This window comes from Mirounga leonina, unplaced genomic scaffold (genome assembly GCF_011800145.1).
Source record: "Mirounga leonina isolate KUSES-001 unplaced genomic scaffold, KU_Mleo_1.0 Mir_197, whole genome shotgun sequence".
NCBI lineage: Eukaryota > Metazoa > Chordata > Mammalia > Carnivora > Phocidae > Mirounga > Mirounga leonina.
The window spans coordinates 3,514,300-3,536,731 of record NW_023270494.1 but is presented as its reverse complement, the minus strand read 5'-3'; the positions used below and the strand labels follow the sequence as shown (position 1 = coordinate 3,536,731).

At 56.6% G+C, this 22,432-nt stretch overlaps 1 protein-coding gene across 1 annotated transcript in view; it reads right to left on the bottom strand.

Moving 5' to 3' along the window:
- Positions 1-22,432, bottom strand: part of DNAH17 (dynein axonemal heavy chain 17) — a 92,599-nt gene that overhangs the window by 49,956 nt on the left and 20,211 nt on the right. Inside the window, exons 17-34 of the mRNA XM_035025882.1 lie at positions 21,325-21,468; positions 18,665-18,847; positions 15,914-16,168; positions 14,553-14,722; positions 13,785-14,007; positions 12,498-12,614; positions 12,323-12,409; positions 10,949-11,101; positions 9,120-9,368; positions 7,081-7,203; positions 5,263-5,610; positions 5,074-5,165; positions 4,606-4,732; positions 3,761-3,913; positions 2,515-2,640; positions 2,257-2,364; positions 1,252-1,772; positions 787-943 (exon numbers count right to left, since the gene is read on the bottom strand). Of these exons, the coding sequence (XP_034881773.1) occupies positions 787-943; positions 1,252-1,772; positions 2,257-2,364; positions 2,515-2,640; positions 3,761-3,913; positions 4,606-4,732; positions 5,074-5,165; positions 5,263-5,610; positions 7,081-7,203; positions 9,120-9,368; positions 10,949-11,101; positions 12,323-12,409; positions 12,498-12,614; positions 13,785-14,007; positions 14,553-14,722; positions 15,914-16,168; positions 18,665-18,847; positions 21,325-21,468 (3,336 nt within the window). The remainder of the gene's footprint in view (positions 1-786; positions 944-1,251; positions 1,773-2,256; positions 2,365-2,514; positions 2,641-3,760; positions 3,914-4,605; positions 4,733-5,073; positions 5,166-5,262; positions 5,611-7,080; positions 7,204-9,119; positions 9,369-10,948; positions 11,102-12,322; positions 12,410-12,497; positions 12,615-13,784; positions 14,008-14,552; positions 14,723-15,913; positions 16,169-18,664; positions 18,848-21,324; positions 21,469-22,432) is intronic.

Sequence of the window (22,432 nt, the reverse complement as noted above, 5' to 3'; positions counted from 1 at the left end):
ATGTTTGTGTCTCTCCAGTCCTTAGCTGGGTGATGAGGATTCTTCAGGGTCTCCGTATGGGATTCCAGGTGAGTGTTAAAGTGCTCCTGAGATACTTTTCTGAAATCCAGAGGCTGGTGTGGTCTGTGGCTTTGACTGGGAGAGGGGCAGCTGGCCCCACCTCAACCTCAGGAGGGTTGGGCTTTGGGGCTCAAATACAGGTGGGGAGGGGACCGGAGGCCTCCTGCAGGCCCAGGCTCTGATGCCAGGCCCACCCCAGCCCCCCACAGAGGCTGCCCTGCTGGGCCTCCAGGAGGCTCTGCTCTCCCATGGGGCCCGTGGAGAACCCACAGCATGCTGCACAGTCTCCAGGGATCGCTGGGGCCTGGCCTGTCCCCTGGCTCCCCTGCTCAGCCTGCCTGGACTCGCTTTGACCCCAAAGCCCCACGCTGAACCACGACAGAAGCGCTCATTCTGTCGGGAGCCCCCAGCCACCTGGAGAGAGCTTGGAACAGAGGCTGGGAGGAGGTGACCTCCCAGGGCAGGATAGGACATTTGGGCCTGGGTTTGTTGACCCTAGGAGCCTCTTCTGGACATGTTTGTCACCTCCACGGGGCCCCAGCTTCCTGGGAGGGCCAAGACCACTGGCAGGGACGCAGGGCAGAGACCGTCAGCAGACTGGGAACCCGGTGCCTCCTCCCCCGGTTCGAACTGCAGTGTCCAGACATCTAGAACACGCATGGGGCCCGGGGATGCAGTGTGTGGTCCCCACAGGGGCCTCTGGCCCCCTCCAGGCCTGGAGCGCACCTTGTAGTCCATTTGCTCCGAGCAGTTGAAGACATACACCATGGTGCCCAGGGCCCTGCCCAGATCCTTGGTTGTCTCCGTCTTGCCGGTCCCGGCAGGGCCAGCGGGGGCCCCGCCCATGATCAGGTGCAGGGACTGGGTCAAGGTTATGTAGCATCTGCAAGGGACCTCTGATTATCCTGCGTGCGGTGACCCCATGGCCACCCCCTTCCCTTTCACGGTAGTGTCAGCTCACCGTGCCCAGGTGACACGCACTCGGCACCAGGGAGACACAAGAGGGACGTGAGATGGAGCCAGAAATGGCACCCCCACTTGGCAGGCCCTCAGAGAGGTTGAGCAACTCCTCCAAGACCACACAGCTAGCGTCGGAGTGATCCGAGGCTGGGTGCCCGGCAGGCGGCAGGGGTGAGTCTGGACACAGGCCTCCCCGACCGCCTGCCCAAGGCGGCTGGTGCGTGCCCTCACCTGTCCGTGAGCGGGGTGATGACCAGCCGCGGTGTGTTGCCCAGGTATTCATAGGAGTACTGGATTTGGGCGTCACAGATGTTGGCAAAGCAGTGCTTCTTCTCTTCGTCCCAGCGATGCCGGAGCTGGGACTGCCAGGTGAAGGCCTGGGAGCTCTCCACCTGCAGGAGGTGCCAGACCCTCGGCTCCTCTTCCAGGACCCATGTCCACCCCAATGCTGCCCCCAGCCAAATCCCATGGAGGAGCGGGCCCTCCTCTGACTGCTCCCCAGGGCCGAGTCTTCGTGAGGGGTGGGGGCTGCTACCAGGAACAGAGTCACGCCCCCCCGCCCCGGGAAGAGGCACTAACGGGGGCCAGCCCGGTTCCCGGCCCTTCCCCGGCGCCCATGCCTTGGCTGTGATCATTTTGGCGACCACGTCCCGGGCATGCACGTCGATGGTGCAGATGGTCATGATCTTCATCCTGTCGCCGGCACTGAGGTTTCCAATGAGCAGGGTGATGAGCGCGTTCAGCTGGCTGATCTGCAGGAGCAGAGGCACCTTGGCTGGGACACTGCGTGCACCCCGCCCTCCCCCGGCTGCGTGGGTCCCCTGGGAGCCCACAGTGGCGGAGGGAAGACCACCATGCTCTTATTTACAAAAACGGAGCACAGAAAAATTCTCAATATCCCCCGGCTGGGGGTGGGGTGAGCAGCAGAGCAGCCCCCGACGGGATACCATGGAGCCTCTGAAAATGACATCGTGTGAGAAAGTCTAATGCCCCGGGAAGACGGTGGACATTAAGTACAAACAGGGGATTTTTAAAGCCATGCAGATAGTTTCTACAGTATTGGCATGTAAGTCCATGATATGCACACAAATTGATGATTTGCTGATTTCCAGACAAAAAAGTGAAAGTTGTATATTTCCAAAGCGGTTACCTTTGGGCGGAACCACAGGGGGTTGCCGAGATTTGGCCGCTTTTGACCAACCGAAAGAAAGGGCAGGGTTTCTGACGGACACGCACCTGCTTTTTGTTGTAATCCTTGATGGAGTTTTCATAGCCTTCCTCCAGCCTCGAGAATGCCAGGCCCACCTCGGTGGTCCACCAGATCTGCGTGCACGTGAGTGCAATCTGCAAGCAGACGGGCGCCCACCGGGCCGCCCCGCACCGTGAGCGTCACCCCCCGATACAGCGGTCCCTGCCGGCGCGGAGGCTGGTCTCCGCGGGACCGACCTTGGGGCAGACCCCGCCCCCCACCCCCCGCCCCCCGCCGCCCAGGACCTGGGCTGGGTAATCCAAGATCCACTGCTCCCTCGGCTTTTCCTCGTACGTCACCACGGCCTCTGGGATTTCATGCCTCAGAGTAGCACACATGCGGTCCAGCACTCGGTTCAGCCACACTTCCACCTGGGGACGGGAGCCACATTGACCAGACAGGCCCTTGCGGCGAGTTCCAAAGACTTGCTTTGTCATTAAAAAAATAAATGGACCATTTGCCATCATTGTCATCCCAGGGGTGGAAAAGTCAAGGTTTTGTAGAGCAGTAAGAATGACCCACTTAACAAATGTGGTTGGGAAGCCGGGGGGTGTCCCTGCAAGACTTTTGCCTTGGGCGTTCACGTGCTTATGCTATTTCTAGGAGGACAAGGGAGGGGATCCAGAGAAAATTCTAGAAGAGAAGACAGGCTACATCCGAGCCCCTGAGGCGCCGTCTCTCAAGTCCCTGGCAGGTTCTGGCTGCTCCTCGGGTGCCTGGTCTCAGGGTCCCAGACAGTCACACAGGACAAACCTTCTTTGTATTTTATTTGCAGACAAGCCTTCTTTGTATTTTGAAATACAAACCCTTCACTAGCCACTACGGGTTGGGGGGGGGAAGACCCAAACAGGACAATCGGCTTGGTTTTTCTTTTAAATTATAAACACAGTGCCCGCGGGTGTGAACACACCGTGATGACTGGGTTTCGCCAGGGCCCCCACCAACCCCGGCCGCGCCGAGCAAACCCGCCAGGAGCTCCGGGCCCACGTTTCTGAAGCTCCAGTTTTCTTGCGTGAGATTTTCCTCTTTTTTCCCCAGCTGATTTCTCTCCAAATTACATTTCACTTAGGAAAATGTCAAAGTCAATTTGGTTGCTGAGTTGGGCGGTGAGATGGGGGAGAGGGGCTGCGGGGCCGCTTGGTGTCGGCAGGAGGAGGCTGCCTCATGGGTGGCTGGGGACGGGAACGGGGCCACCCGAGGTGAGGAGCCGATTGTTCTGAACAGGGATTAGAAGGCAGCGGTTCAGGCGTGTGGGGGCCCCTCGAGGCAGTCCCCTGGCAAGCCCAAGACAGCCCACCGGCATCCATAACCCTCTCCGCTCCCCTTCTTCTCTGTCCGTTTTTTTTTCAAGATGCACCCGGACTACACGGGTCAGGCTGTGCTAGAAATTCTCTACGGAAGCTGTTGGAGCGCTTGCTGGACCGAGGGACAGTCCCGGGCTGGGTGGCCGGGGGGCGGCCCGTCCGCCCTGGATGTGCCCCCGGCACTCACCTGCCCTGAGAGGTCACACTCTTGGTCGAAGTCCACGTACTCGTCCTCCTTGCTGAACATGCCCAGGCCGAATTTGAGAGGCTTCTCGTCGGCATCAAGGCGAAACTTGAGTTTACACAGGCTGTCGAAGAGCTTGGCCAGGTGGCGGCTCACCTGGGGTGGGGGTGGGGGCAGACACGGGGTCACGGAACCCAGGGCCTTGGAGGGGGTGCGGCGCAGCCGGGTTTTCCTTGGGCGGTTTTAAGCGTCTTCCTGATTTTTGGAATTATCCCCCCCACCACCCCGTCTGACTGGTGTTAACTAACGTGCTTAACCAACCAAGGGGCATCTCAGAGACCAGCCCCGGGATCCCAGGTCTGTTCCTGAAGGTGACAGGACACTTTTCCTTGACAAGCTCGGTCCCAGGCCCTGGGCCCGTTTCCCTGGGCCACCCCGTGCGTCCCTTCTGGTGTGTGTTGCAATTTTAGGATTCGAATAAAATATAGTGTTTTCCTTTCACCTAGTGAGTTAAGCCCTCTCTCTTTTCAGAAGAGCCTCGAGGAAACACCTCCCCCTGGCTCTTGGGGTCCCGGATCTGTCAGGATGACCCCGCAGCCACCGGGCGAGCGGGCGTGTCTCCCAGAAACAGCGTCTCACCAAGCTTCTGGCATCTAACCCATTTTCCAGATGAGGAAAATGAGGCAAGGGGTCTCTCTGTCATGGCCGGGTCCCCTGGCGGTTTCTGGGGCCGATGACCTTGTGGAGGCGGCCTGGGGACCTCCATGCGCAGGGCTCCAACCGGCCAGGGCCACCGAGACATGGGGGCGAGCACGGGGCCACCTTCGGGATGCCAAGGGCCCGCCTACCTCCACGGGGTCATTTCCGTTAGAGAGGATGTCCAGGAGGTCAGCCGAGGAGACAAAGTAGAACCTCGGGAAAGCCAGTCTTTTTGTCTCTAAATATTCCGCCAAGGCCTTCTCGCACACAGCCAAGCTAGGAGGGAGGAAACGGGGAGGTCGAGGCTTTCTGCAGCCCATCCTGTCCTCTCCAGACGGACGACAGCCCCAGAGACACCCGGTCTGCTGTTCGCAGCCCCAGTTGGATTCAGACCTTGGAACCTGACCCGCCGTGTGGGGGTCCCTCTGGGGCTGAGGACACGCTGTGTGGCCAGCGTGGCAGCACGTGGCCTGGAGCACCAGTGCCCAGGGAGGAGAGTTTGCCCTGTCCTGGGTGGCGGGGGCGGGGGGGAGGGCTGCTGGCTCGGGTCCCTGCCACCAGGACACCTCCTGGTGGCAGGGACGGGGCCAGGCATGGGGCCAGGCGCGGGGACCCACCTCTTCTTCAGATTCTCCAGTTTGTCGTAGAGACCAGGCTTGTTGGTGGCTTCTACCACGTTGGGGGTTTTCACCGCCTCTTCCATCAGGGCCTGAGAGGAGATGGGCCCCCGGGGCGTGAGTGGCCACGTGCTCTCCAGCGTCGCCATTTCTGAAAATGCCCAGGGGGAGGCGGAGGGCTGTGCTCACCTTGAACTCCATGTCAATGTCGTCAAAGCGCTTGGAGTCCTCCGGCAGCTGGGCGCGGATGTCCTCGGAGCCGATGAAGATGCTCTCCAGGTGGCTCCAGGTCCTCTGGACCTCAAACCAGATTGAGATGACGGAGTCCGCCGTGGACAGCTTCTGCTGCCAGCTCGTCACCTCCTTCAGGAAGTGGGACAGGTACTTGGACATCATCAGGTTCTGCAGCTGCACCTGGTTGTCTTCCAGGGTCTCCACCAGCACCTCGTCCGACTTGAGCATCATGGTGCCCATGCGTGGGTGTGGCTCGTGCTCAAACTCCATGGTGGACCACGTGGCGTCCAGGGCTTTCAGCACCTTTTGGGGGACACAGAAACGACGTCACTCGGTGGCTGGCGGGAGGGGCCGAGAAGGACCCGGGACAAAGCCCTGCTTTGAGAAATCCAGAACATCATGGACAGTTGCCAAAAGGTAAAAATGACCCAAACGTCCGTCAGCAGACGAACAGATACAATGGACAGGTCATCAGAATGCCGTTCAGCCATAAAGAGGAATGAAGTTCTGACTTAGGCTCCCACATGGATGGACTTTGATGACATCACGTGAAGTCAAAGAGGCTGGACAGACAAGGCCACATCCTGTGAGATTCCATTGACATGAACTGTCCAAAACAGGCAAACGCATAGGGACAGAAAGTGGGTTAGTGGTTGCTTCGAGGTGGGACGGGGATGTATGGGAAGATGGGGGGGTTTCTAGAGGGAATGGCTTTCTTTTTGAGTTGGTGAGAACATGCTAACATTGAATAATTCTCCCACGTGATGGTTGCACACATCCACGAATGCACTAAAAGTCACTGAATTGTACACCTTAAATGGGTGAATGGTATGGTATGTGAATTATAGCTCAATAAAGCTGTTCAAAAAAAAAAAAGGGAAGATAGGGTGCCTGGGTGGCTCAGTCGGAGAAGTGTCTGCCTTTAGCTCAGGTCATGATCCCAGGGTTCTGAGATCGAGTTCCACATCAGGCTCCTTGAGCAGGGAGTCTGTTTCTCCCTCTGCCTCTGCCCCTTCCTCCTGCTCATGCTCTTTCTCACTATCTCTCTCTCTGACAAATAATTAAATAAAATCTTTTTTAAAAAAAGGGAAGGGCGCCTGGGTGGCTCAGTTGGTTAAGCGACTGCCTTCGGCTCAGGTCATGATCCTGGAGTCCCAGGATCGAGTCCCGCATCGGGCTCCCTGCTCGGCAGGGAGTCTGCTTCTCCCTCTGACCTTCCCCCCTCTCATGTGCTTTCTCTCATTCTCTCTCTCTCAAATAAATAAATAAAATCTTAAAAAAAAAAAAAAGGGAAGAAAGCCAAAATGTGAAGACTCACACTCACCGAACAGGCGAGGCGAGAGATCTGAATTGCAGAAGAAGCCCTCCTGAATTTCCCTGTGTCCTGTGACTGTCCCAACCAGTGGCTCATCATCCACCCTGATGGCCAGTCCTCCCGCCTTCCCTCCTTCAGCCTCTTCTCCAAAGTCACAGAGAAGGGCGCTCCACGAGAGGAGAGTTCAGTTTCAATGTGCACAATCACATGCAGGACACAGAGCTAGAGCCAGGGGGATCCTTTCTCCAGTAATACATTCTGGAAATTTTTTACAAGATTTCCGTCGTGGGTTGGTTAAGGGAAAGCCTACCAAACTTTGTTTTTGTGTTAAGCAACCGCTGGACCCCACATGAAATGAGATGCTCATAGGCGCTGGGCTGGTGGGCCTGCTTCAGCATCATCCCATACAGAACATACTTTGCTGTCGACAAAAACAAACAAACAAACAAACAAAATACCTTTTCCATCCCAGACTCTTTCACAGCCTTGTCAACGATATTTCGGACCTCATCCTCGTATTTGTGGAGGTTCAGCTGCAGTAAATCTGCCAGGGTAGTCTCATCTGACATTCTAAATTTCACCTGGGGGAGAAATAGGCATGTTCCAGCTCAGGTCATTTGTACTGGATGGACATCTTTGTCCTTTGTGGAGAGCCAGCAGGTTGGAAGAAGCTCTGTGTCGCCATTTCCTGGCTCCGTGACTTGGGTGAGCTACTTCTCCAGGACTTGCCTTTCCTCCCAGTAACGTTGTGTAATAGCAGAGCCCACGTGTAGTGCTTTGAAGTGTTTCTCCCAAGTTCCGGCCCACCCAGACCTCAGAATATGACCTTATTTGGAAATAGGGTCTTGGTCGATGTTAAGGATCTTGAGATGAGATCACCCTGCATTATCCACGTGGGACCTAAATGACAGCCGTGCTTATAAGAGGAGAGGAGAGGAGGATTTGGAATGCACAAGGAAGCCATGCGGTCGCAGAGACAGAGATTGGAGGGATGCAGCCACAAGCCAAGGGATGCCTGGGGCCTCCACGAGCAGGAGGAGGCAGGGGAGGACTGTCCCCAGGAGCCTTCAGAGGGAGGGACCCCTGCCCACACCTTGATTGCAGACTCGCAGCCACAGAGCCACAGAAGAATACGTGTCTGTGGCTTTAAGCCCCTCGTTTGTGGTTCTTTGTTGTGGCAGCCCCAGGACGCTGACGCGTTAGGCTCAGGGATTAAGGCTACTGACGCTGTGTTACTAGCAGGCACGGCTGAGTCTCGGGCACTGTTGCTCTGGTAACAGTAGCAGGTGCCCAGGGCTACCCAGGCCTCACACCCCTTCGACAACCCCTCTCCTACAGTCTCACCATCACGTCGACATTTCCGAGTACCGGTCCTGAGCCCCCACGGAGCCTGGTTTAGCTAACTGAGAGAATCAAGTGTCTCTCCATCACATTTGGGAGAACGTCTGTCTGGGTTTCACTACGGCCTCGGCTGGGACATTTTAGTTGCGTTTTCATCACCGGTTGGGGGTCTCTCCCGGGGCGCCTGGATGGGGCACACGAGCCTGCTGTCCGGCTCAGTGCTCGAGCACTCCAGACAGCCCAGCCCTTCTGCCTGTCTTGTGTTTCTCTCCCCCAAGCCTCAAGCCACACTCCGCATGCCCCCGAAGCCTCTTCTGTTCTTCCTTCCCCTTGGAGGCCACGCCTCCTCCAAACTCTTAGAATCTCCACTGAATATCCTGCTCAGCATCTGGAACATGAGCATCGCACGTGCTGTTCTTCTCTCTGCTTCCCTGAGGGCAGAGGCTCTATTCGCCCTCTCTTTGTATCCGTGGCACCTCTGGGGGGCCTCTCTGCAGAGTAGCTGTTCAATAAAGTTTTGTTCAATGTTTGCTGACAGTGGGGAGTGTTCCCATTTGCCTCCTGGGGATGTCGATGCCGGTAACACCCCCTCCCCCAACTAGGGGATATCCCTGGGAAAATTTGGGCACTAGGGCTTTGTGCTCCTGGGGGGCATGGGGAAAGCCAGGGGAGATGTTCATCCAAGCCAGAATTCCTGAACCCTATGGACAGTCAACCTACAACCAAAACTGGCTACATAATTTCCAGTGCAAAATGAAAACGATGGGGCCCTTTGTTAAAAAAATTATTAAGAATTGGGGCGCCTGGGTGGCTCCGTCAGTTAAGCGTCTGCCTTTGGCTCAGGTCATTATCCTGGAGTCCCGGGATCGAGCCCCACGTCGGGCTCCCTGCTCAGTGGGGAGCCTGCTTCTCCCTCTCCCGCCTGCTCACGCTCTCTCTCTCAAATAAATACATAAAATCTTAAAAAAAATTATCAAGAATGCCCAGATGGCAGCAGCAGAGCACTCCAGCCAGGATGGGCGCCCTCTGAGCGCAGCGCCCCGTGTGGCCCGGCCCAGGTCACAAGCGCCCGAGGCCAGGCCTGCCCACACCCAGCTTCGTCAGCCAAGGGCCAGCCCATCCGACGGCGAGGCCGGCCGGCCGCCAGGGGCGGTACCTGGGTGGCCTGCATGAGCTGCTGCCAGTGGCGGTCCCGGATGGCGGGGTTCTGCAGCTCGCTCACGGCGCGCAGGGATGTGATCATGTTCTTCACGGTGTTGTCCAGCCCCACGAAGGCGTCCCAGCTCTTCATCTCCTTGTCCAGAGACCTCACGTCTTTGGCAAACTTCTTACAATCTATGTCCATCTGCTCAACGTTGATATCTTTCCACTTGGTGGTCTTCCAGTTGTCAATGCTGGTGTTCACCTGCGGGGAAACACTCACTGAGGGTTGGGGAAGACATCTGTGTCCCCTTACTGCCGTGGCTCCTGGGGAGCATGCAGGACTGCGGACAGAGGGTGGTACGGTGGACGGACACAAGGGGGGAAAGCCCAGTTGCAAAGATACAACTCAAAAGTCAGCCGTTCAACTCTATTTTGGCAGAATCCCGTGGAGGGTGCTGCTACCGCTCACCGGGACCCAGGCCCCTCTACCCCGTCGTGGGGCCATGTGACCTGCTTCGACCAGGGAAACGTGAGTGACGCCGGGAGCTCTGGGGCAGAGAGCACTTAATTGTCGGTGCTTGACTCGGAGCCCTGTCGGCCTTGGCGGTCACGGAAACGCACGGGGCTACACAGCCTGGAACAAGGGGCTGCCCAAGGGCTGCCTGGAACCAGCGTGTGGACTTTGCATGAAAGAGAGATATACTTTTGTTGTGAACTACACAGAGGTCTTCTTAGGGCTGTTTGTTAGTGCAGGGTAACCTAGCTTCTACTGACGGATGACCATGTATTAGAAGAAGCTCGAGGACACAACAGAATCTCCCCGGGAAGAACCCTGCCAACAGTGGACATGGAAGGCCACAAAGCCTGCGGTCTTCAGTTTGGTGTGGGCTGGAAATGGACGTGAAGCTGGGATGGATGCAGAGAGATTTCTGGTACCAGTGTTCGAGGCCCGGAGGCCTGGGCTGGACAAGCCTGCTTGTTGCATAAAGGCAAAGAGGGGCAGCTATTTACAGGAGACCGGCCTTGAAGATGCTAAGACACGAAACCTTAATGCCCCGTGGGCGCCAAGTCAGTGGCTCTTTTAGGCTTTAGCTTATTCTCTATCCTGTTTTCATAAAAGTGTCCTGGGCAGTGTGTTTTGGAGGATTTTCCTTGAAATATTCTGGCTGTAAATGCTAACTCCTGGGAAACGCAGGCTTTATTCTCTAGGTCTGTGCGGACTGTTGTTTATCCAGGGCACGGGCAGCCCCCCGTCCTCTCTGGCTTTACCAACTCTGTTCCGGAATGTCCCTCACACACAAGAGACTCGCGTTCAGCTCCTTGTGAGAAAGTAACTATCAAGAGGCTCCGGTCTGTCCTCGAGAGAGAGGACAGAGCTTGTGACTCGGAGACGCTCTCTTTCCCCTCTGTAAGAGGCTCAGTGTGGTCAGAAGGAAGACATGTCCAACATTTTACTATGATGTACTGAAAAAAATAGGACAAACGGAGAGGCGGAGCATGCTCGTGTGCAGGGAGAACCCCGATCAACACCAGGAGGGCAATGCTCCCCAGAGTAGCTCACGGAGAAAATCCAGTTCTGTATAAAGTCATAATGGTTTCTCTTGCAGGGGAGGAGGATTTGACAGAGATTCTGCAGTTCGTTGGAGAGAATAAGAGGGAAGAGCTAACATCTCTCTGGAAACGGGGGAGCTGGGAGGAGAGGCCGGCTGAAGCCAACACGTGCCCGAGTGCTACCCTCCTTTCCAAGAAGAGTGCGACCTAGCGCCTCCCCTCACCCCCCACCCTGGGTCCCCGCAGTGCTGGCCCGCCCCACCCACGCCGGGAGACTGCCATCGCCCTCACCATGACGATCATGTCCCAGAGCTCCTTCAGCAGGCGGACCTCCTTGTGACAAGCTTTGAGCTGCTTGTAGTCTGGGACCGTGACTTCGAACAGGCTCCCGGACTTGCACAGGGCCTCCATGGTGCTCTCCATGGACGCGATGCTCTTTTGTTGCTGGGGGCGGCCGAGGGGGGCGGTCAGCAGCGTGGCTCACGCTCAGTGCTGGCCTCCCTCTTGCCCTCCGCCGCCTCCTGGTGGACCTCCTCTGCGTCCTCACCGGCCAGGTGCTGTGTTCTGACCCCGCGCACCGACCGGCAGGAACTGTGCGCCCGCCCCCTCCCGTCTTCCCAAGCCCCCTGCTTCTGTCGCACGGCCAGCGCGCCGGCTTTGGGAGTTCAGGCGTGAGAAGTGACTTTAACGGGCCTGGCACGAATGCCCGATTTCCTCCGGAGGGGTTCAGGATGGCTCAATTCTCACCCCCTGTTTTTTACCTTGTTAAACATTAAGGAGGTAATGCTTGATTGCTTTGAAAATGAGAACAGTCTAGATAAGAGGAGGAAAGCAAGAGTCACTCCAAACCAGGGGAGTGAGAGTGGGGGCTTCGGGGTCGAGTGTGGGAGCGTCTGTGTGTGTGTGTGCACGCGCATGTGCGGGATGTGAAGATGGGCTCCCTGGGTGTGCGGGCGCCTCCAAGAGGGCTTTGGCACGCACGGACCCGGTTCCTAAACAAGCTCACACTGGATCTCTGCAGAACCCAGCCCGGGCCCTGTGGGCTCCAGGAGAGACCGTGCGCCTCCCTGCGGGGCTGGGGGAGTGGGACGTGAGAAAATGACCCTGACGAACGGGGAGGATCTTTGGGAATGGTGGCTTCGAAGCCGTGTGAGAAGAGCAGAGGCTGGGGGAGGGCACGTGTGGGGGACCCTGAAGGGCATCTTGGGGCCTTTGTGCTCATGCCCGCGTGCCTCACACGCTCCCCTGCGAGAGGGTTGTCAGGCCCAGCCCGGTGGTGCTCGTACGCTGGACGCTGGTTGTGGACTTAACATCGGGAACAGAAGGGGACATGGTAGGGCTCGGCCACGCGCTGCACACGGTGGCCAGGGAGGGGAAGACAGCGGCACAGAGGGGAGTGCCAGGCCGGTGACAGGGAGCCACTGGGTGAGAAGGAGCCAGGGACGAAGGAGGCACAGCGGGGCTGAGCAGCTGGGCTGGATCGCCGGGCTTGGGGGTGTCCCCACGCCTGGGACCCTCGGCCAAGCCGCACCCCACAGCACGGAGGCCACACGGGTGTGCGTGGACACCTGTATGCACGTGCGGCCCCGAGGCCAGGCCCCTCGAGGCCAAGGATGAGAGCTCGAGGAGAGGCTGGGAGGGCACCGGGGTCCTTGACCGACCTACCTTATTCAGGGACTTGTAGGGGTCGGGGTCGGTGAAGCTGAACGGGGCTTCTCGCCGGAACTTCTCTCTGAACTCCTGCTGCTTGAGCTGTGGGAGAGGTGCCCATATCACCCTCCCCGGCGACACCCCGGCCTCCCGGGGGGCAACACGGCTCGGCCTGCCAGGGCGGCGCTACCTCGAACTGCTGGCACTTCCGCCGCAGGATGTTGACCTCGTTGGCCTGCAGGGGCGCCACGTTCTGCTTCACCTGGATCGCCAGCTTCTTGGTGTTTGCCCACTGCTCTGGCAGCTCCTGCAGCAGACAAAGGCCTCGATCCCTTCCTTTTCCTGTTCTTTTAAACGCTTTCCATCGTGAAATAGTGTGGACTCACAGGCAGTTGCAAATGTAGCACAGAGAGTCCTGTGCGCCCGGCGCCCCGGGGGGCGGACCTTTGACAGGTGCAACCACTAGCCTGTCCCCCATTTCTGTAATTTTGCCAGAACGGCTTTAACAATCAGATGGGTTTTTGTGCTTTCAAAGTTGTCCGCACTTGAGCAAATATTGGACTTCTGATCACAACATATTTTGAAGAGAAAGAAGCCCGGCCCACGAATTCTTCACCCACAAAACAAAGACAGGGGTTTCCCTTTCCTCTATGATGAGTTAACATTCTGTGGGCGAAGGGACATTCAAAGCCCGGTTCACGCCCGTCGCCCCTGGTCCCGGCCGCACACCCCTCACATCCGCGTCCTCTGCTGGTCCTGGGCAGGGCAGCAGGGGCGGCCACCGGCCTGGTAGCAGGACCCCGGACAGCGCCTCCTGGCTCCTGCCCCCCTGCCCCGCACCCCTGTCGTCCCCCCTGCCGCAGGGTCTCGGCCTGGATCCAGAGCAGGGCAGAAAGCTGAGAAAGGGATGAGGGTGACCCTCCAGGGGGTGGCGGGCTATGACTTCAGGACCCTTCCCCTCCTCCTTGCCACCTTGCCTGGGCCAGCCCTGCCACACGGACCTTCCAGGTCAGGGAGCTCCCGCAGCAGCTGGCCCCTCCCTCGGCCTCACTGCCGTGTCCCTAACCTCTGCAGGGGCTCCGCCGACCCCACTTTCGGTCCACCGCCCCCTGCACCCAGGGTTGACCCGTCCTTGGGGGCAGGTGTGGGATATGAAGACATTTTCAATTCAACAATTCAATGGAGGAACCACCGGCTTCACCCTAGAGGCCACCTCACTGTCCCTTCCTCTGCAGGGAGGCTTCTCCCACCTCGACATTCCACATGGATCCCTGGATCCACAGGAGGAGGTCTATCCTGCAGGTCCCACGTGAGAGGCCTTGTCCCCAGGCACAACAGCCTGGACTCCAGTTGCAAGGCCCCCGGCACTGGGCTGGCTCCCCACCACCCTCCCCAGACAGCCCCCCACTCCCCAGCCCTGGGCTGCTCGCCCCCTCCCCCGCCCCCCCGGATGGCACGGCGCCCGGCCGCTGTCCACCTGCAGCTTCAGGTGTGTCTCTTCCGGTATCTCCTCCCCGTAGGTCTTGAGCAGCTCAATGGTTTGCTTCAGGGGCTCAAACATGCTGTCGGTGGACACCTGCCTCTCCTTGACCTTCATCAGATGACCCATCACCTCCACGAGACCGTCGTAATCTCCCTCCTTGAGGGTCTTGGTTAAGCCCGTCCTGGCGACTTTCATGAAGGCTTCCAGGTCAGCCAGGCTGTTGAACGAGAGGCCCCCGTGAGGGGTGCCAGCCTCCGTGGTGGGGGTGAGGCCTGTCTGGGGGGGGTGGGGGGTGGGGGGCACTCCCCAGTTATACTGTGGGGCCCTGTTGAGCAAGCGAGAGCTCCTGTCCTCTTCAGGACACCTGCTCTTGACCCCCACCCTGCGCCCCACCAGCTCCACTCCAACTGGCCTCCCGATGGGAGCTCAGCCTGCACTCCCTCCTGGCCCCTCGCGGCCCTGACCGCCGCCCCTGACTGCGCGGTCACCTGTCCCCTGGCGACACGTGCCCTCACGGCTCCAGACACGGAGGTGCTCAATGGGTAGGGCCCACGAAGCCCGGGGCATCCACTCACAGCCAGGTGACTCCTGTCCACTGGGACCCACCCTGGACGGGGGCGGGGGGGGCTGCTGACCGCGACGCTGACCTTCACCCCCACGCCTGCCCGGCAGGAGCGCCCCACCGACACCACGAAAGCGTGTTTCCCCTCGGGCGAAGTCACGGTCGGGACGGCAGGATGGGCTGTGGGGCCGGGCACCCACCTGTTGATGACGTGGTCGCTCAGGTGTCGCTTGAACATCAAGCTCCAGCGCTTGATGATGTTGAGGAGGGCCTGCTTGAAGGGGCGGCAGTCACACTGAAGCCAGCCGTTGAACACCTTGGTGTTCTCACACTTGGACACTTCCTCGTACAGCTTCTCGTAGGAATCGATCTGGAAAACACAGCCGCTGCTCACTGTCGGGCCGCGGTGGGAGGAGGGCAGCCCTGCCCACAGGTTACTTCTTCTTCTTCTCCCAGCTCTCCTGGGACCCCTGCAGCCCCGCAGCCCAGCCCCTGTCGGAAGGGGACGGCCTCGGGCAAGGCCGGCTGGGCTTCTGAAGAATAGGCCAGGAGCTCAAGAGGTGATTGTGGTCATGGCAACCACCGGGCGCCCTAAACTCAGCTCTCTCCACGCTGCTCTGCATTCTCCGGGCTCTCGGCTCTGCCAGCTGCCCCCCACCCGCCCGTCTCCCCCGTGGGTTCTGCTCACGGGCGTCTCTCTCCCACCATGCATGGGGAAGGGGGAGGTGTGTGTAGTTGTTGTTGTCTTATGTTCTATCTTTCTGATGCTCTGGCACCCGGGGCCTCACTGACCCTGCTGGGCCTGCCCCTCCCAGGGCTGGCGGACTCCCAGAGAGAGCAGACCACTCCCCAGGGAGCCCGTCTTTCGTATACAAACCAACCCAGAGCCTGCATCCCAACCACCCTCTTTGCACTCGGGGCCAGTATTTCCCCATCCTACTCACCCCAGGGCCAGGGACCAGACAACAAGGGGCCGCCCCTACACCCCGGAGTCCACCAACATGACTCCAACTCGCCAATCCCAGGCCCTATCTTTCCTGTGAAAACCACAACATGGGCTGTGGATCCCACCTTCCCCTCTGTCCCTCTCTCTTGGGACTGACTCTGGTGCTTCCCCCGTGGCCCTGTGGGGCCAGGCATGCCCCCACCTCCTGGAACCCGTGAGTCACAAACTCTCTTCCATGGCAGTCATCTGCTCTTTTGGGAGGCACCAGACCAGTATAATAATAAAACCCACATTTAAAAACCATTCACCCAGGGCGCCTGGGTGACTCTGTCGGTGAAGCGTCTGTCTTCGGCTCAGGTCATGATCACAGGGTCCTGGGATCAAGTCCCACATGGGGCTCCCTGCTCAGTAGGGATCCTGCTTCTCCCTATCCCCCCCACCCCACTCATGCTCTCTCTTTTCCTTTCTCTCTCTCAAATTAATAAATAAAATCTTTAGTCTTAAAAAATAAAAAATAAAAACCATTCACCAAGGTTTGAATCAAGCCCAGTGAGCAGCCCCCACCCCCCGGGGAGGGGGCAGGAATTGCAGGGGTGAGGAAGCCTGCACACACACCTGCTGCTGGAACTGGGTGAGGCTGGGTGGTGTCTTGGAGAGGGTCTCTTCAGCCCGGGTGTCCAAGTCCTCCGGGGTGACCGCACGCCCGTAGATCAGGAAGTTCTTCATGAACTCCTGGGGGTCGTCCATCCAGAGGTAGGAGTACCTCTCGAAGGAGTCCTGGTACTCCTCAGCCTCCTTCATGGCGCTGATGACCAGGTTGGACATCTCCTCCCTCATCTCTATGAGGTCCGTCATGTCTTCCAGGTCTGCCTGCGAGGGGGCAGGAGAGAAGCAGACCGGCGAGCGTTGGCCTGTGGTCATGGCTTTGATTGGATGTCTCCACCCTGGGGGGTGTCTCTCTGCCAGTGGAAGTGTTGCTAACCTCTCAAGATGGAAAACAGAGCAATTTGCCAATTGGCCATGTTCTCCCGAGAGAAGATTATGTTGAATGTGACTTTTGTCCGGCAGACTCAAGGATGGCTCGCACACTGATTCTTTCATGCAAGAGTAACTTGGCACCTGCTGTGTGTGCCACATGAGGGGGTGGGTGCTGGTCACATGGAGGGTGTGGTCCAGGCGTGGGGTTAGGCATTCCTCAAAAAATCACAGACTCTGAGCCTTGCTTTCATGCGTAGCAGGGAGGAGGTCGGGGAATGTTCCCTGAGGAAGTGACCGTTGTTCTGAGAACTGATGGATGGCTAGGCAAAGAGCAAGAGAAACAGCAAAGCACATGCAAAGGCCCTGCGCTGGGAGGAAGCAGATGTTTGAGGAACTAAAGGAAGTCTACCATGGATGGCTAGAGCAGGGAACTGGGGAGGCCTGATCCGGACAGAATTTTTTGAGTTTTGAGCGACAGAAAACCCAACCCAAGTTGGTTGAAGCAACAAGACAACTCACTGAGTCATGGAACTGGAGAATCTCAAGGTGGGGTGTGTGTATTCATTATGGTTTTTATTTTCTGTATCTTAAGATGCCTTGACATCTTAAAAACTCTTGCTGGCTGGGAGATACTGCCCTTCTGGGGACTAGCCAATTCTGAGAGAGAGGAAGAGCTCAGAAGGGAGCATACCCTTCATACGCAAACCGATCAGCCCTGAGGCTACACCTGCCTCCCTCCCCCCCTGCCCTGCCGCTTTACCCAACACTCCTCCTATCCTAAGTGGCCCAGGGTCAGGTACCCGATAACTGCAGGTGACCCCTGGAGCCCAGAGCCGCCAATTAATGCAAACTGGCTAGTCCTTAGCAGTTTCCCCACCTGCCTTGCCTTTTCCTGCAGAAACCTCTGGAAAGGCTCTGGCCTGGGCTTGCCCCTCACTCCCACCTTTGCACCTGCTGTGACCCCGTGTGGCCCTGCACCACCTGCCAGGCCTCTCGTTTCTATGGGAACTGTGAGCAGCATTAACTTTTCTCTCCACGGCACTGACCTCTCCACACGGCCACTCAGCCACCTCTGCAAATTAAGATCCCATGGGCTCAAGTGAGGCTGGTGTGGGGCGTGCACAGGCTGGGCTAAGGCATGATCGGCAGGACCCTTGTCTTGCTCTGCTCTGTCCTCCTCCACGTGTGTCTTCATCAGCAGGTGGATCCCCTCAGAGCCCACGGGGGGCTGCAGGAGCTCCAGATGTGCATCCTGCCAGACCCCAGAGCACACTGGGTCCCGCGTCCAATCCTGAGCTGATCTCTGGTGACAAACTCTATTCTGGACCCTGGAACGCTTCATCCAGGCACATCCCCTTGGCCTGACACCGTCTGCCTGGAAACCCCCTCCCACCCTTTAAGACTCAGCCAGCGTACACTCAGCTGATCTGGGAAGCTGTCCTTGACATTGCGAGGGATTTCCTCTGTGCACTCACCTCACCGCGCACACGCACACATGCTCACACGCACACATATACCTTCCTCCCTGATAGTATAGAGCCTTTCGTTGTAAATGTTGCAAATAATTCATGCCTGTTATTATCAAAAATCTCAAGCAACGCAGAAGTATTTGAAATCAAAACCCCTTTGCATCCCTTTGTCCAAGCCCCCTCCCTCCTTACCCCCTTCCTGTTGGAGAAGTGAGCACTCCTAGCAATTTGGAGCGTATCATTGGAAGACAGATTTTTGTTTGTTTCAGTGAATGAAATCATATTCTAAACATTGTTCCACAACTTGATAAACCATAACCTGCCGCCAGCGTCTCCCCACCCCAGGCTGGTGTTGGTGACTCATGCAGACGCTTTGTCTGGTCAGGCCAGCGTCTGTTGAACCAGCTCCCCCCCTGTTTGATGGCACTTAGGTCTTTTCCAGGTTTTGTTTCACTCTTACAAACAATGCTCCGACACACACACCTCCAAAGACCTCCCTTCGAAGAAGCAAAACTTCCTACGCCTTTTGTGTCCAGAGAATCTGATCTGTTTTGCTTATAGGTACTTCATGTATCGACGGTACCTGGATGCACAAGCCGGCGAGGGCACGTTTGTCAAAATGCCTGCGTGCTGAGGGGACCACAGCAGTTAACTCACAGAAACAAGTGAAACACCAGGAAAGGGGTACGAGCGCGCTCTGGCCAGCAGTGGGAATGAAAACCAGGCCGACTAGGAGAAGCCAGTCTGGGAAGAACGGCGGGATTTCCGGAGTGGGGAGGGAAACGCGGTTTGGCGTCCTGAGGACCTGATAGACAGCCCTGGGTGGCTCCTCACACTCAGAGCCATCGGCATTTAAAAGGTAACTGACGGGGCACTGCTGAGTTAGGAAGGCAGCTGGAGCAAGGGAGCCTGGACTGACCTTGTAGCTCATTTGGCCCTTGGCCAGCCGGGGGATGAACTTGGCTGCGTTGTAGATGTCATTGATCAGGCCCTCAATCAGTGTCAGGAAGCCATGGTCCGCGCCCATCTCCAGGGATGGATGGAAGACCAGCCCGTCCTCGTCCAGCTCCATGCGGACCTCAAAGAGTGGCGCCACGCTCTCCTGAAACAGGCCGGCCCGGGGTCAATGCCTCGAGCTCGGTGGAACCACTCCCAAGGCCCTGATGTTCTCTCGGGGCTTGCCAGGGCTGACTCAGGCTGGCTGGGGCTGGCTGGGGCCACCTGGGAGAGCACACTCAGCCAGGGGCCCCTGAGCAGGGCCCAGAGAGGCTGGAGGGGGCCAGCGCACACACGGAAGCGCAGGAGAGAGCCCACGGCCTTGGTGCTGAGCTGTGTCCGCTCGCTACTTACCAGCCACGTGGCCATGGGCGAGACACCTGCCCTCCCAGTTTCCCCAGATACATAAAATGAGGATAATCATTTTACAGAACAGAGACACCAACTGTCCCCATCTCTTGGGGTTACTGTGAGGACTAAGCCAGTAACATAGGATGCGTGGGAGCGGCGGCTGGCTCACTCCCAGGCGCTGCTGGGGTCACGGCTGGGCAGGATGGGTGTCGCCGTGCTCCAGAAAGCACAACGCTCATGTCCTTAGTTCTAGGGAGTTCCACTGTGAGCATCCTCGCTGCATAACTAATTGAGAGTGAAACAATTCCGCCATAAAAGATAAAATAACTGGTTGACGGTTTGGTTTCGGGTCTCCATTGACAAGGTCCTGGGAGGCACTCACGTTTTTATCGTACGGTCGAAATCTCAGCTAGCCCTCATAGTGGATGACAGCGGATAACAACTACGTGTATCAGCCTGATCGAAAACACGGTGGGGAACTTTCTGGGAGAGTGAAACAAGACCCGGTACAGCCAGATTGCACGCTAGGCTATCCTGGACCCTGAGGACGCATCAGTCACCATGCGACAAAGCTCAGTTGGCTTTCTCCCGTTGTTTCCCATGGAGCGTTGGGAGCTCATCCACGTCCATGAGACAATATGCCAGGGAGGAGCATAGGTACCGTGCTCGGTTACCAGTCTGCACCCAAGTATTTGGAAAACGGATATCTCTCATCACAAAGGAAGACATTAAGTATTAGTACTATTCATTTTTTTCACATTTCATTGTGATCTTTTTAATGTCTCTCTTTTATTTTTTATTTTCATGGCAAAATTGCCTCGCGACCAATTCATCGAGCCCCTAAAATGACTTGCTGTGAGATGCTGGAGCTGGACAGGAGGCAGGCCGGCTTCCAAGTGCTCCATAAAGGACAACCCTCACAGCCACGGGAGTATCCCAGTCGTAAAGTGGGTACGCACAGTAACACTGTCTGTTCCTGGAGCCCCCTCGCGAGGCTGCGAGGCTGAGGGTGACGGCCTCATTTGTCAGGTGACCTCATGGAGGTCAGTCCGACACTCCAGTGATTCTCAAAGTACGGGCCAAGGCCCACAGGTGGCCATGAGATCCACTCCACGGCTACTAATCTTCCAAACACAGTCCCATGACGGCCCCATGGGCAGTTGACTCAAGAACCCACTGGTTTTTCTATATGACCAAGGGATGGTGTTTGCTAGCATCCAAGTGAATTGTTAAGTACACAAGGTCAATCGTCACAAACTCAGATGACCAGGATTTTCTAAAGCCTCTCCCTCAGGGGTCTGCTCCTGCTGCCAGGCCCCTTGCAAATATGGGGACTCCCTGGGATTTTTGGAGAAGGACATTTTGTCATCAGGGCATCATCATCATTTTGATTGTGACTAATTAACTATAAATTCCTGAACTTGCTGACACTTTGCATCATTGTGGGTTGCTTGATGAGTCTTGTGGTTGGTAGTAAGGATGACTTTCATCAACAGAATTTCAGGTCTGTGATTGTCTGGTGACACCTGGCCTTTGAGACACATGCACTGGGCTCAAGCATGAATCATCCATCCTCTGTGGCTTGTACAAGGGCGTCTTGCTGTCCTCTCCCACATCTTTCCTGCGGGTGTGCTAGGTGGGCTGGGGGATCTTTGATTTCTCCTACTGGCAGTATTCAAAATCATTTGGGAATTATTGTAATGAAAAAGACATGGGTGGGAGAGGGCTCACCCCGATGGAAAATGCTGGAGAATGCCAGAATGAAATTAACCAGCACATCCTTTGCTGACCTGCTTTACACTTCCATGGAGCCCACGGACCCCCCGGACCCCATGAGGGTTGAGTAGGTTAGTAGCTGATGTTGCTGACAGGAGGGTACCCCCTGCCCAATCCACTTGAGTAGGGGACAGTGGTGCTTGCCTTCCCTCACCTGGCAACGAGGTAGGACCATTTATGTATTCTATAGCCGATTTATGGTGCGGTAGATTGAAGGTGACCAGACGTCCTGAGTGCCGGGGACTAAAGAGAGTTCTGGGACACAGGACTTTCAGTTTTAAAGCCAGCATGCGTAGTTCACCCTCTGCAGGTTCTAATGTTTGGTTATTTGTAACATGATAGCCTGGTCTTTCGTCAGGAACCCGCAAACTATAGATTCCAAGGTAGACCTTATCTTATCTTTATAACACCATATTTATAGCACAAATATATGCATATCTTATATTTATAACTCACATCCAAGACCATGTTGTCTATGAAGTAATTCAGAGATTTGCGGATGAAATGGTCAAATTCATCCAGGACCATGTTGTCAACATAGTTGACGTAGTCTTTCCAGGACTGGCTCATCGTATCTGCTCTGAACAGTTCAGCATTTTCCTGCAAACAGGACCACACAGTCAGCTGCTGTTTCACAGGGTCCCCTGCTCACTGCTTGACCAACTCACTCGGCGACTCTCTGGGCTACTCTTGTCCCTGCTTACATACTCCAGACACATAGGGCTGCTTTTTGCTTCTCTAATGTGCCGGGAGCTTTCCTTTCCTATGTCAGAGTCTTTGCATAGGCTGCTCCCTCCCATTATTGCCAAGTCTGGCTTCTTCTAGATTTCAGCCCAAATGTCACCTCCTCACAAAGGAAAGCCTTCTTTCACCACCCCCCATTCATCTCAGGCTTGGCTTCTGTCCCTGCCTCTCATCTGTATTCCCTCTAGCAATCCATTATTTGTGCCTACCATGGCACAGATGACAACTGTGAATGATTTTATTTATTTGTGTCTAGTCTGTACCTCCCTTTGATGTCAAGCTACATGAGGACAGGTGTTGACTGTCCTTTCCACCATTGTGTCTTCAGCATGCAGCAGGAGGCCTGGGACAAAGCAGGAGCTAGTGAATGGATGGATGGGTGGGTGAGTAGATGTGTGGATGAAAGGAGAGATGAATGGATGGGTGGATGGATTTGTGGATAGGAGGATAAATGGATGGATCGGTGGGTGGATGGGTGGATGAATGGATGGATGCGTGGATGAAAGAATAGATGAATGGATCAATGGATGGATGGATGGACGTGTGGTTGGGAGGATAGATAGTAGATGGATGGGTAGATGGATGGGTGGATGGATGGATGAGTGGGTGGATGTATAGATGGGTGGATGGATGGATGGATAGATGGACGGATGGATGGATGGATGGATGGAAGAGTGAATGGATGTGTGGATGAGGGGATGGATGAATCCGTAAGACACCGAGTGCCACAGGAACACAAAGATGAATATGACCCAGTCTGCACCCTCATGCAGTTATCTTCTAATAGAAGAAAGAAGACACAGGCTTAAATAACTTCAGT